The following is a 15494-nucleotide window of genomic DNA, read 5'->3' as shown; positions in this document are numbered from 1 at the left end:
GAACGTTATTTTTTGGACACCAAATTCACATTTGCCAGGTGAGAGTTTAAGTCCTGATTTTCTAACACATTCAAAAATCTGTCGCAGATTTGGAATTAACTCTTCAAAGGTTTCTACGCCACTTCCAATATCGTCCATATACTGTGTGCAAATATTAGCAGCTAAGCATTGGTCTAAATAGTGCCTTATAAAGGAACTAAATCCTGTCACGGACTTACTCAATCCTTGCGCTAGGCATTTTTAAGCATAGGTGCGTGATGCAAAATTAAATGCCAACAACTGGATCGAAAGATCATCAGCCATTTGTACACAATGGTACGCTTGCGTTTGTTTAGAAATTTCTTTCCGGCAAAATGATTTGAGGCATCACTCATGTTTGAGATTGGAAAGTTACTATTTATATAGTCAATCCTTAGCAGATGATTGATACGCCTTAGATCAATCATTATTCTCAAAAGTCCGGATGATTTGCGCTGTGCAAACACGGGGCTGCTATATTTGGAATGTGGAAGTGTAGTGATCAAATTGTAATAGTGCATTAAGGCTAATTCAACAATCAACTCATCTCGCAAATGTATTGGTGTTATTGGACTTTGAACATAAACAGGAAGATCGTGTTCAGGTGTTAGTTTAATCTTTAATTCGGTATTATAACCCACATCAAATCTGTTTGGCAAATATTTTGGAAAATTCCACCAAGAGTTCCTCAACTTCTGACCTTTGACTATCTGTCAATATTGAATTGTCCCATTTGAACTTTTGTAGGAATGTTTGCCGATGACATTTATCAATTTTGGGGTCAAATTTCTCAAGATTTTTGAACTGTTTGATCTGCTCGTAGATGTCACGTTGAAGTGGTGGCAATGACTCAGGATATTGACAAGTTTCCGGGGTCGGAAACCAAAACTTTTCATATTCAGGAAATGGTTTTTGACCATCCTTTTTACAATCCATTTGTACAAACTGATTAATGCCATTTTCGAGATCGTTTGGGTCTCGCATTTTTGCTAAGGCGATTAATTGCGGATCGATGTTGATAAGGCGACTCGCTTGGACCTCGCTCAAAATTTCAAAATAAGCTACATGAGTATTTGCTTTGACATGAATGTAATGATCTGTTATATTCACTGCTGAAACCAAAACTTTACCCTTTTCATCAATCGTGCTCAAGGATGAAGTCATGGCTACTTCTGCTGAATTCTCAAACTCTTGGTTAGGAAGTACTACTCCACTACATTCCTTAAAACTTTCGGAGTTTTCACTGAGTGAACATTCTAATATTTGATGTGAATATGGAGGAATTATTTTGCTCAGAAAAAGTGGAACATCCTTCAGTTTTTTCAGCATCATTGGTTTTTGATTTTTTGGTCGAATTTCATTTAACTGAACAGTCATGTCTGGTAGTTTAAGCAAATTGTTAGACGGGCAAATCCAAATAAAATTTTTCTTGAAGATTGGATTGCCAATTATGACTGAATTCATGGTTGGCAGAACCATAAAATCGTCTGTGAACTCATGATTTGCGATATAAAATTTTATTCTAGATTGTGTAACTGGTACTGGTTTTCCTGATGCTAATTTAACATTTCTAAACGCTGGCTCTCTAAACTCAATTTTGGCGTTCAATTTTTGTAACTCATCCAAGAGTATCTGTGGAATTGCGTTAGCACAAGCACCTGTATCAACTAATGCTTTTCTTTTTACTTTTTTATCAAAATTTAGATGAACATAGGACAAAAGGTCACCTTCTAAGGGTAATCCTGCACAGAATTCATTTTCTGAATCTGTGCTAGTTTCAGATTCTTCCGATTGTTCAGAAGTCTGATCGCTATCTGTTTCAAAGTAATTTACATGCAGTGATTTTTGATTTTTATATTGAGCTTCATGCAGATTGGACTTTTGTGGAACTTGTGGCTTATTTAGTTTTTTGGGGCTCTCTGAAATGGAAAACTTCCACCTCTACCTCTTCCTCTATTACCTAATGCGTATTGGTTAGCCAAATGATTTGGGTAACCGCACTTATAACAGAAGACGTTTGCATACTGAGTAGTCTCAATATGATCTTGAGGTACAGGTGATGACACTTGGACTGTTACTTGGTCTTGTGTTTGAGGTTGCTGGACAACTGCTTCTGGAACGCTTTGCGTATTCTGTGGGAAATTTTGGTATGCAAAATTTGGGTTCTCACGACCTCTGCTATAGCCTCGGTAATTGTTTCTACCTCGATAACTGTTATTACCGCGAAAGTTACCTCTTCCACGCCAACCTCGACCTCTACTATTTCCTCGATAGTTATTATTTTGGGTTGAAGTTGACTGCTGGCTGTTCTGTTGCGTTCGTTCAACAAATTGTTTGGACAGCTCGTTAATTTTATTCTCCATTGTGAGTTGTGTCTGCGTTAACTTTGTAAGAGCATCTACCAAATTTTCAGTTACTGTTTGACTCATTTCACTGAACGCACCTTCAGCGTAGTCATCTGTTTTGCAAAGGTTCTGTATTGTTAACTGTTTACGCGCTACCAGACACAAGTCGTCGACTGTACTGTTTTCAGGTTGTTCAAGCAATTTCGCTCTCAACCATCCTGGCATACTTTTTGTGAAGTAACGCTTAATGTAATTTGCTCTTTCAGTCTGTGCAAATAGTAAATTTTGGGCATTCGCTGCATTTGCAGCTGCTATCCTTGCGGCTTCATCTGCAGCCGGCAGTGCTGGGTCTGCTGGAGGTACTGGAGCTGCTACTGGGTCTGGATATGCTTATATTGCCATTCCCCTTAATACTACTAAGAAATTTCCTGGCGAATCTTTTTTTGGATCTAGATTAGGATTACAAAAATGATTTCTCAGCGCTGTAAGACTAAGTTCAAAGTCTGCTCTAGTTGCATCATCTAATGAGGTATCAAAAAATCTAAGCGCATCATTATTAATGTGGACAGCTAGAAAGTTTGCTTGCTGAGCATTCGGAATTCCTGTCACAGCTATGACTCCTCTTAATCTCTCAAATTCTTTAAAATTTTCTTTTTCACTGCCTCCGAATGGTTTAAGTGTTATATTAGGATGCGCCATATCTAAATTCTACTTTAATTTCAAGCTCTGACTTCTTCGTCTCTAGGTTACTTTATCTGAAACTGAATAAAGTGTTTTTTTGAAGTTACTATTGGAACTTAAGACTCAAAGACTTTTCTCGAAGCTGCACTCGATTTTCTGTTCTTTTCTAGATCAATTTGATGATTTTATGAGATAATGATGTTATAGGATAATTTAAGATCTCAAATCAATCTATCAGTTATCTCGCCCCAGTCATAAATGACTACACTTTTAAATGATTTCAAATAATTGATAGCAATCTAAAGTAATTGAGCGTTTCATCAAATTTGAAACATTTAAAATTTACAGCAGAAACAATGTGCTTTTAACGAACCCTTGGAGAACTGCTTCTCGAAACTGAACTGCGAATGCTGTGCCTTTCGTTTTCTTGCTTGTTGGTTAGGTAGTAGGTTAGTTCCTCTAGGCGCTGATTAGAATTCCAGATGTTGCCGTGATCTTCTTTTTCAGGAGCTGCTGTCCAGAAGTTGATCCAGGAGCTGTTGTTGCTGTTGTTGTCGTCCTTTCTGTCACCATGTGGTGTGCGGTGATTTCAAAAGGTTTTTTCGCACGTTTATTGAATTTTATTGCATGATATTTTAACAATATTTTAACTCGATTGATTTTGTATGTGCATGCACTGTAATTGTTCTCTTTAGATTTTAGCTTTGAGCGGTCGATTCAACGGATGATGGGCTGACAACTTATTTTCAAACGAGTAAGTTCAAAAACGATTAACTCAATTAATAATCTGTTACTGATTTGTAGAATAACAATAGCTCCGTGTGGTACAATTATTAGTTCCAAAAGTTAAGAGTAATATTAGCAAACAATTGAGGTGAGGCTTGTTTGTTTACATTAAGAAAGTTCTATATAAAAATAACATGTTCAAAAAGGTTTATAATGAACGAAATTTTAAGGGACATCACAACATAGCTGGTAAATTGCCAGAAAATAGCCGCAATAGCTTCATACATCTGTAGTTGAAAGAAGCTAAAAAGACCGACCGAAAAAGAAACTTATTTATTTCATTTAGGGCTGATGTGTTAAATTTCGATTAAGAATCTGTATAATTTATTGCTGTTTCTATTCTGCACACCCTCGTTTTCCGCTTTTTCCTTCTTAAGTCGTGAACATCTTCGGTTCAGTGACCTATTAAAACTGAGCTGAAAAGCAAGAAGCAGCAAGAGGAAAAATGCGACAATCAAAAAAGAGTGAAGGCAAAGCGGTCGCCAAAATGGCCCCTAAAGGCAAAATTGATTTGGAGAAAATTCAGTCGGAGAACCCAAAGATGACAAAGGCTCTGGCCGCAATGCGACAGAGCAAGGAGAACATGGCGGGGACAAAACTAACTTATTCTTAAGTACTATCTATATGGATTGAAAAATAAGTCAATTAATTACCTCTGTTTTTTGAAGCTCAAATTTGTGAACAATTAGACAGTAATGTACTTCCACCAAAACATCAAACTTCAAAAACAAGCCCCAGCATTTAAACATCTGAGTCTTTTTGAGTCCCAAATAAGAGGCCCAGATCCTAGTGTACGTAGATGTTAGCTCGAAATTGGCGGGCCAATAACCTAAGACCTGTAAGGTTTACAAATTCGGTAACTCATCATCGGTAGCTCGTGTAAGTGGAACTTTGCCGGCAGTGTCGAATGGATGCTTATTTTCTCCTGTACGTAACTAAGCAAACATAACATCTAATTTGCCAGATTGTGCCCGGTTTCTGGTAATAAAGGCGAGACAGGCGCATACACAGTTATAATAGGGATCCACAATATCCAAAGTAGAAGATTCATATCGAGATATATCAAAATCAGGACATCTAAAAGCAAAAATAAATTAGCAGTGCGTAATTTAGAGAAAAAAGGATAGAAAAACGGTGAACTCACTTTTCAAAAATAACTTAACAATTTCTCCTCACTGTCTACCAGCCCGTTTAATGGCATATGTGACCCAGCACCTCCTCAGATACAAATTTTATGGTCCATTGGTATAGCAGTAAAAAAATTCTACATCGCAATCAAGACAATTTTTAACAACAGTTCGACGCCAACTCTAAATGCAAAGCACTAAATTTTTCACTTGCTAACTTTTCGAGAACTTCGCATGAGGGGTGATTTTCTTGTCGAGGATGGTCAGTTAGCCTGGAAAGCACGTTACCACGATTTACCACCAATAATTCGGAGACCACCTGGAAAACTCACATTGTGTACAAAATATTTGCTGTTTTTCTGTCCAATGTCAAATTGTTCTTTCTATTACAGTTTTGGGAAAGTCCGCAAATACGATTTCAAATCCGATATCCCGAAAAAACGATATCCCCGAAAAATCAGTGACATCTTGCAAACGAGATTTTTAAGAGTCAGAAGGCACATCAGAGGACCGTGATGAGCTGTTATTAAAACATGTTGACGATTTATCATCGGAAAACAAGGAAACCGAGGAATTAGAAGAAACTGAAAAAGTAGTATCTGATAAATACTCTGATGTGTCTGAGTTCGAGTCGCCAGAAAAGCAATCTCCAAATTCTGAGAGGGCTATCGAGACGCCTTTGCCTTCTACCAAGGAACCCATGGTACGTTGATTCAATGCAGCGAGACGCTCAAAAAACGAAGTAACTCCAGTAAATAATTTGAAGTTGAGTCAATGGTCTGACAATGTTTGACAATAAATTACAATATATTTCAATGAGTTATATAATTTGCCTGTTTTAACTCACTTCGAGACGATCATAGAGCAAAGTAAGAATCCTCAGTGACTGAAAGGACAAGCAATCTTTGCTCGGAGGTTTACGGAACATCAAATACAATTAAAGTCTGTTGGTAACGACTACTGCAGTGAGGAAAGAGCATCCCTTATTCAATTGATGGCACTCCTGTAAGGCGAAACAAAATTTCAATTGTAAGCTTGCTTGAAGCCACAGAACCTGGCTTGAAGCCTCAAGCTATGCTGAACTTTAGCTAGTTTCAGCAACTTTGTCGATTGCTTTATCCTGTACTCAAACGGCATCTCCTCAAAGATGGAGAGGGAACAATCGACAACGTTCGCGGCTATCAAAAGCGTGAGGCACGTCTTTCAGTTGTAGCAAAAAAAATTATTGCACCACTGCCAAAGAATTACAAGCCCGAGTGCCGTCAATTGATCTGGTACGAACTCAACACAAGCTTGACATGATTCATCTGAAGGACAATTTGACATCAACGTTGACATACAAGCAGCAACAGGAGCTCAGCTTCTTTGTCCTCCAAGGCAGACTCAACGTGCGACCTGGACCTCTGTTAGTACTTACTTGGTTAGATGTCAAGTACATTGAGGAAAATAGCTTTCTCGAGACCGATAGACAGAAAACCGGAAAGTTTTATACAGTTTAATTGAAGACCAAAGCAGACCAAATACCTCTGCTTCACAAGCTGAGAGACATTTGTCAGTGAAAGTTGATTCAAATTATTTGTTTAGCTCAAAGCAAAACAAAAGAGCGTTCAAAAGCAAATCTAAGAGACGTTTTTCATTTTGATTGGCGATGACCCAACCTAGTGCGATTTAACGCGAACCCTATTCGGAAATAGTGGGAACGCCGATGGACAAGTTTTATTGGCAAGGTTTCGGAAGGGGTAACAAAAACGTTTGTTCAAACTCGTTTGGTCTAAACAATTCATAAAAAACACCCACCAAAGATATTTTTATAGTCCGAGAAGGCACATAAGAGGACAATGACGAGCTATTATTAAGCTATATTGGCGATTTATCATCGATAACAAGGAACCAGAGGAATTCGAAGAAACTGAAAAAGTTGTATCTGATAAAGAATCTGATGTGTCTGAGTTCGAGTCGCCAGAAAAGCCATGTCCAAATTCTGAGAGGATTTTCGAGACGCCTTACCCTTCTAACAAGGAAGCCATGGTACGGTGATTCAATGCAGTGAGACCCTCAAAAAACGAAGTAACTCCAGTAAATAATTTGAAGTAGAGTCAACGGTCTGACAATGTTTGACAAAAAATTAAAATGTATTTCAGATGAGTTATATAATTTCCTGTTTTAAACCACTTCGAGACGATCATAGAGCAAAGTTAGAAACCTCAGTGATTGAAAGGACAAGCGATGTTGAAATTCCTAAGAGGTTTACGAACATCAAAAACAATTAGCAAAGTTTGTTGGTAACGATTATTGCAGTTGGTAACGAGGAAAGAGCATCCCTTATTCAATTGACTGCCCCCTTGTACGGTAAAACAAAAAGAGTCTCAGAAAACCCCACCAATTGTTGCAAGCTTCGTTGAAGCCGCAGACCCTTTCTTGAAGTCGCAAGCTATGCTGAACTACCTAGCTAGTTTCAACAATTTTGTCGATTAGTGTTTCCTGTGCTCAGGCGGCTTCTCCTAAGATGGAGAGGAAAATTTGGACAATAATGGCGGCTATCAAAAGCGTGAGGCAAGTTTTCTCAACTGCAGCAAAAAAATATCGCGCCACTGCTAAGGAATTACTACCCTGAGTGCCGTCCATTGATCTTGTACGACCTCGACACAAACTTGGATTGAGTCATCTAAAGGACAATTTGACATCAACGAGGACATAAAGGCAGCACTAGGAGATCTACTTCTTTGTCCTCCAAGGCAGACTTAACGTGCAAACTGGACCTTTGTTAGCACTTACTTGGTAAGATGTCAATTACATTGAGGAAAATAGCTTTCTCGTGACCGATAGAAAAAAATCGGTAAGTTTTTCACATTTCATTTGAAGATCAAAGCAGACCAAATACAACTGCTTCACAAGCTAAGGAGACATTTGTCAGTGAAAATGAAGTTGATTCAAATTATTTGTTTAGCTCAAAGCAAAATAAAAGAAGAGCGTTCAATTTGTAAGCAAATCCAAGAGACGTTTTTCATTTTGATTGACGATGACACAACCTAGTGCGATTTAACGCGAACGCCATTCGGAAATAGAGGGAACGCCGACGAACAAGTTTTATTGGCAAGGTTTCGGAAGGGGTAACAAAAACGTTTGTTCAAACTCGTTTGGTCTAAACAGTTCATAACAAACAACCACCGAAGATAATTTTTTAGTCCGAGCAGGCAGAGAAGAGGACTGTGACGAGCTATTATTAAGATATATTGACGATTTATTATCCGAAATCAAGGAACCTGAGGAACCTGAAGAAACTGAAAAAGTAGTATCTGATAAAGACTCTGATGTGTCTGAGTTCGAGTCGCCAGAAAAGCAATGTCCAAATTCTGAGAGGGCTTCCGAGACGCCTTTCCCTTCCACCAAGGGACCCATGGCATGGTGATTCAATGCAGTGAGACCCCCAAAAAACGAATTAACTCCAGTAAATAATTTGAAGTTGAGTCAACGGTCTGACAATGTTTGACAAAAAATTAAAATGTATTTCAGATGAGTTATATAATTTCCTGTTTTAAACCACTTCGAGACGATCATAGAGCAAAGTTAGAATTCTCAGTGATTGAAAGGACAAACGATGTTGAAATTCCTAAGAGGTTTACGAACATCAAAAACAATTAGCAAATTTGTTGGTAACGATTATTGCAGTGAGGAAAGAGCATCCCTTATTCAATTGAATGCCCTCCTGTACGGCGAAACAAGAGAGTCTCAGATAACCCCACCAATTGTTGCAAGCTTCCCTGAAGCCGCACCCCCTGGCTTGAAGTTGAAGTCGCAAGCTATGCTGAACTACCTAGCTAGTTTCAACAATTTTGTGGATTAGTGTTTCCTTTACTCAGGCAGCTTCTCAAAGATTGAGACGGAAATTTTGACAATAATGGCGGCTAGCAAAAGCGTGAGGCAAGTTTTCTCAACTGCAGCAATAAAAAAATATCACGCCACTGCTAAAGAATTACTACCCCGAGTGCCGTCCATTGATCTTGTAAGACCTCGACACAAACTTGCATTGAGTCATCTAAGGACAATTTGACATCAACGTTGACATAAAGGCAGCACTAAGAGATCTACTTCTTTGTCCTCCAAGGAAGACTTAACGTGCGAACTGGACCTTTGTTAGCATTTACTTGGTAAGATGTCAAGTACATTGAGGAAAATAACTTTCTCGAGACCGATAGACAGAAAACCAGAAAGTTTTATACAGTTTAATTGAAGATCAAAGCAGACCAAATACCTCTGCTTCACAAGCTGAGAGACATTTGTCAGTGAAAGTTGATTCAAATTATTTGTTTAGCTCAAAGCAAAACAAAAGAGCGTTCAATTTCTAAGCAAATCTAAGAGACGTTTTTAATTTTGATTTGCGATGACCAACCTAGTGCGATTTAACGCGAACCCTATTCGGAAGTAGTGGGAACGCCGATGGACAAGTTTTATTGGCAAGGTTTCGGAAGGGGTAACAAAAACGTTTGTTCAAACTCGTTTGGTCTAAACAATTCATAAAAAACAACCACCGAAGATATTTTTATAGTCCGAGAAGGCACATAAGAGGACTATGACGAGCTATTATTAAGCTATATTGGCGATTTATCATCGATAACAAGGAACCAGAGGAATTCGAAGAAACTGAAAAAGTTGTATCTGATAAAGAATCTGATGTGTCTGAGTTCGAGTCGCCAGAAAAGCCATGTCCAAATTCTGAGAGGATTTTCGAGACGCCTTACCCTTCTAACAAGGAAGCCATGGTACGGTGATTCAATGCAGTGAGACCCTCAAAAAACGAAGTAAATCCAGTAAATAATTTGAAGTTGAGTCAACGGTCTGACAATGTTTGACAAAAAATTAAAATGTATTTCAGATGAGTTATATAATTTCCTGTTTTAAACCACTTCGAGACGATCATAGAGCAAAGTTAGAAACCTCAGTGATTGAAAGGACAAGCGATGTTGAAATTCCTAAGAGGTTTACGAACATCAAAAACAATTAGCAAAGTTTGTTGGTAACGATTATTGCAGTTAGGAAAGAGCATCCCTTATTCAATTGACTGCCCTCTTTTACGGCGAAACAAAAGAGTCTCAGATAACCCCACCAATTGTTGCAAGCGTCCTTGAAGCTGTAGACCCTGGCTTGAAGTCGCAGGCTATGCTGAACTACTTAGCTAGTTTTAACAATTTTGTCGATTAGTGTTTCCTGTACTCATGCGGCTTCTCCTCAAAGACGGAAATTTGGACAATAATGGCGGCTAGCAAAAGCGTGAGGCAAGTTCTCTCAACTGCAGCAATAAAAAAATATCGCGCCACTGCCAAAGAATTACTACCCCGAGTGCCGTCCATTGAACTTGTACGACCTTGACACAAACTTGGATTGAGTCATCTAAAGGACAATTTGACATCAACGTTGACATATAGGCAGCACTAGGAGATCTACTTCTTTGTCCTCCAAGGCAGACTTAACGTGCGAACTGGACCTTTGTTAGCACTTACTTGGTAAGATTTCGAGCACATTGAGGAAAATAGCTTTCTCGAGACCGATAGACAGAAACCTGGAAAGTTTTATACAGTCTAATTGAAGATCAAAGCAGACCAAAAACCTCTGCTTCACAAGATGAGAGACATTTGTCAGTGAAAGTTGATTCAAATTATTTGTTTAGCTCAAAGCAAAACAAAAGAGCGTTCAATTTCTAAGCAAATCTAAGAGACGTTTTTAATTTTGATTTGCGATGACCCAACCTAGTGCGATTTAACGCGAACCCTATTCGGAAGTAGTGGGAACGCCGATGGACAAGTTTTATTGGCAAGGTTTCGGAAGGGGTAACGAAGGCTCAGTTGGTCTAAACAGCTCAACAAAACAACCGCCGAAGACATTTTTATTGACAGAGAAGGCACATCAGAGGACAGTGACGAGCAGTTATTAAGCTATATTGGCGATTTATCATCGATAACAAGGAACCAGAGGAATTCGAAGAAACTGAAAAAGTTGTATCTGATAAAGAATCTGATGTGTCTGAGTTCGAGTCGCCAGAAAAGCCATGTCCAAATTCTGAGAGGATTTTCGAGACGCCTTACCCTTCTAACAAGGAAGCCATGGTACGGTGATTCAATGCAGTGAGACCCTCAAAAAACGAAGTAACTCCAGTAAATAATTTGAAGTTGAGTCAACGGTCTGACAATGTTTGACAAAAAATTAAAATGTATTTCAGATGAGTTATATAATTTCCTGTTTTAAACCACTTCGAGACGATCATAGAGCAAAGTTAGATACCTCAGTGATTGAAAGGACAAGCGATGTTGAAATTCCTAAGAGGTTTACGAACATCAAAAACAATTAGCAAAGTTTGTTGGTAACGATTATTGCAGTTAGGAAAGAGCATCCCTTATTCAATTGACTGCCCTCTTTTACGGCGAAACAAAAGAGTCTCAGATAACCCCACCAATTGTTGCAAGCGTCCTTGAAGCTGTAGACCCTGGCTTGAAGTCGCAAGCTATGCTGAACTACCTAGCTAGTTTCAACAATTTTGTCGATTAGTGTTTCCTGTACTCAGCCGGCTTCTCAAAGTTGGAGAGCGAAACCTGGAAAATGTTGGCAGCTATCAAAAGCGTGAGGCAAATTTTCTCAACTGCAGCAACAAAAAATTATCGCACCACTGCTAAACAACTAGTACCCCGAATGCCGTCCATTGATCTTGTACGACCTCGACACAAGCATGGCTGAGTCATCTGAAGGACAATTTGACATCAAAGTTGAAATACAAGCAGCAACAGGAGCTCAATTTCTTTGTCCTCCAAGGCAGACTCAACGTGTGACCTGGACCTTTGTAAGCACTTACTTGGGTAGATGTCAAGCACATTGGTGAAAAAAGCGTTCTCCAGACCGATATACACAAAACCGGAAAATTTTACACGCTTTATTTGAAGATCAAAGTAGACCAAAAACCCCCGCTTTACAATCTGGGAAAGACATTTGTCAGTAAAAATTAAGTGGATTGAAATTATTTGTTTACCTCAAAGGAAAACAATAAAGCGTTCAATTTCTAAGCACATCCAAGAGACGTTTTTCATAATTATTGACGATGACCCCAACCTAGTGCGATTTAACGCTAAATCCATTCGGAAATAGTGGGAACGCCGACGAACAAGTTTTAATGGCAAGGTTTCAGAAGGGGTAAAATTCGACAATGTTGGCGGCTATGAAAAGCGTGAGGCAAGTTTTCTCATCTGCAGCAATAAAAAATTATTGCACCACTGCTAAAGAATTACGACCCCGAGTGCCGTCCATTGATCTTGTACGACCTCAACACAAGCTTGGCTTGAGTCATCTGATGGACAATTTGACATCAACGTTGACATACAACAGGAGCTCAACTTCTTTGTCCTCCAAGGCAGACTCATCATGCGACCTGGACCTTTGTTAGCACTTGCTTGGGAAGATTTCACGTACATTGGTGAAAATAGCGTTCTCCAGACCGATATACACAAAACCAGAAAGTTTTACACACTTTATTTGAAGATCAAAGCAGACCAAATACCTCTGCTTTACGAGCCGAGAAAGACAATTGTCGAGGGAAATTAGGTGGATTCAAAGTATTTGTTTAGCTCAAAGCAAAACAATAGAGCGTTCAATTTTGAAGCACATTGAAGAGACTTTTCATTTTGATTGGCGATGACACCTTCTGACTATTAAAATGTCTTCGGCGGTTGTTTTGTTGAGCTGTTTACACCAAATGAACCTTCGTTACCCCTTCCGAAACCTTGCGAATAAAACCTGTCCATCGGCGTCCCCACTATTTCCAAATGGATTTCGCGTTTATTCGCACTACGACTTAACGCGAAATCCATTTGGAAATAATGGGAACGCCGATGGACAAGTTTTATTGGCAAGGTTTCGGAAGGGGTAACGAAGGCTCAGTTGGTCTAAACAGCTCAACAAAACAACCGCCGAAGACATTTTTATTGACAGAGAAGGCACATCAGAGGACAGTGACGAGCAGTTATTAAGATATATTGACGATTTATCATCGGAAAACAAGGAACCAGAGGAACTCGATGAAAATACGATTTGCAAAATACGTATTTGCAAAATATGTTCAATTCTAAAGTTCGAATCTTGAATCCAGTTGCTCAATAATAATTGTAATATAACTAGGATTTCTTAACAATTACTAGAAATACCTTTTAACCCAAGAAATTAAGACTTCGTGCAATTCCGTATCTGTGGTAAAAAATAAAACCCCAGTGATGAGTCGCATAGCACCTTTGATAATTTGCAAACCTATTCATTTTAAATGTTCCAACAGTTTTCACATTAGAAGCATGCTGATTGCATAAAAGTAACAATGATTCTTGGTTCATGACAAGACTATGATTTGAGAGAACTGCTCCTTACCAAACAAGGAATGGTTTTAAAAAATTGGCTGACTCTATTATCTAGGCCTTCGCATTGTTCATCTAGCCCTTCACGGATCAACTGCACGTCTATTTATTAAATGGAACCACGCGTTGATTACCAATTGTAGACATATATTATTTACGAGAGGCCGAAAGATAGCATTGATGTGAAGCAACCATGATCATATAAGGAACCCTGGTGGAAATTGAATGTCCTCAGCTGAGCTAACTGCGAATCGTTCTGCTCTGGGAGCGGAGGGAGTGTCGACTTGATCTGCATCCTGGCTGAACCTGACGTTGGTGGATTCTGCTTGTGCCATGAGCTCAGGTGGGAAATTGGAAGTATGTTTCTTCTTACCATAGTCCTCTATCATGTCCAAGATCCTCTTACGCTTCATGTACGTCTCTTTGCTCTGGAAACAACGTAATCGTGAGTAATATTTTCTGGTAGGAGCTTTTCTGGAGAATTTATAGTTGTTATTACAAAGCACTCGATAAAGTCAACTCGCACTTTGACTAATAGGTTACACGTTTAGTTGAGTGTTTGCAAACAAACTTAGATCTAGATCGTCAAATTCACAACATTTTCCTTAATTGTTCTAGTGCTTCTAATAACTAACGAGAATTTAATATCTTTTAACAACTATATTTTATTGGAAAACAACTTAAACACCCATAATTACTAGATATAATAGGGAGGTTGTATTTTCCTGAAAATTCCCCCAATATGCAGCTAACTATTATTTAGCAGTATACGTTGAAGCATAGCATGAGGCTTGAGCTTTTGTTTAGTTTACCTCTCTACACATTTCCTCGGCAATCTCCCTGATTGGTCTCTCTTTGAAGTCCTGAATGAACTGTCTCCTCTGTCTGTCCTCCTCTGCCTTCTCTTCCCAACTTATACCTTCAGCTGAAAACGCAAACTAATTGCCTCATACAGCTGGAGCCTATTTCTCCAAAATAGCTGTAATAATGAAAAAAATCACTTGTCCGAAAATCTTAGCTAAAAGGCTCACAGATACTTAATTTAATATAATTACAAACCGACAACTGTCGGACGCAAAACAAAACAACCGTCTTTGTTTTTCGGCTTTGGTTTTATCAAGCTTAAGCATAGACAGGGTATAAACGAAGAGTCAAGCGAGCTTAAAACATAGCCGGCAGATTGCCAGAATAGCTGCGAGATATACGTTGAAAAATTTATCGACGCCGTTCAAAAAATTATGTAAAAACATTCAGCGATAAATTAATAAGGCTTAGTGAAATTCACTCCGCGAAAGCTTTTTTTAATTAGGGGCCTTTACTGCATATATGAGTTCATTTAACCTTTAATTCAAATTAATCTTTTAATTGCAAAAGTCATTCAATTGAGGTAAGTCACATATGATCAAAACCTAATTACGTAACTGGCTGCAAAACCTTTAATAGTGAGAAATGACGTCACGCGCGCAAATGCAGTTATTGAGAGGAAGAAGTAATTCAGAAAAAATGACTTTCAGCTTTGCGGGGTGATTAAATGTAAAACAAAAATAGAACGACGACGAACTAAAAAACATAGCAGGACAAGACTTGACCTACAATTCAAAGATTTCATTCACTTAACAAAAATGAGCAAAAAATGGACCATCAATGGATTGGAAAAACCATTTAGATAAAAAATCAGAACATAGCTGGCAGATTGCCAGATAATAGCCGCAATAGATTCGTAGATCGGCAGTCTAAAAAAAACAGTAAAAAAGACAGACCAAAAAAATCGTCTTTTCATTGAAGGCTGATCTGTTATATTTTGATTAAAAATCTGTATAAGTTATTGCTGCGAGCGAAAAATGACGTCACATATGCAATTCAACTGAAATTGCATGAACGAATGAACAAAAAGTGGCTGTGACGTCATATGGTCGTAACAAAAATCATGACGACGAAATAAAAAAACATAGCAGGACAAGTCCTGACGTACAATTCAAAGAACTTTCATTGACTAAACAGAAAAACTAGACCTAGAATGGACTATAATTGAATTGAAAAAACCATTTTAAAAAAAATCAGAACAAAAAAATAAGAAATAAACAGAAAATCAATGTCAAAATGCCGCATGTGAACAAAAAAACCACTAGCGAGAAATGAAAATTTAATTCAAA

The 15494-nt window shown here is 38.4% G+C and overlaps 1 protein-coding gene across 1 annotated transcript in view; it reads right to left on the bottom strand.

The window, feature by feature from the left end:
- Nucleotides 1–13170: 13170 nt before the first annotated feature.
- LOC142335988 (protein EFR3 homolog A-like) overlaps nucleotides 13171–15494 on the bottom strand; it is a 39550-nt gene continuing 37226 nt past the window's right edge. Inside the window, exons 14-15 of the mRNA XM_075384427.1 lie at nucleotides 14154–14266; nucleotides 13171–13769 (exon numbers count right to left, since the gene is read on the bottom strand). Of these exons, the coding sequence (XP_075240542.1) occupies nucleotides 13539–13769; nucleotides 14154–14266 (344 nt within the window). The 3' untranslated portion in view covers nucleotides 13171–13538. The remainder of the gene's footprint in view (nucleotides 13770–14153; nucleotides 14267–15494) is intronic.

Source organism: Convolutriloba macropyga, chromosome 3, assembly GCF_964194025.1.
Source record: "Convolutriloba macropyga chromosome 3, txConMacr16.3, whole genome shotgun sequence".
Taxonomy (NCBI): domain Eukaryota; kingdom Metazoa; phylum Xenacoelomorpha; order Acoela; family Convolutidae; genus Convolutriloba; species Convolutriloba macropyga.
This window is presented reverse-complemented; position numbering and strand designations above follow the sequence as displayed.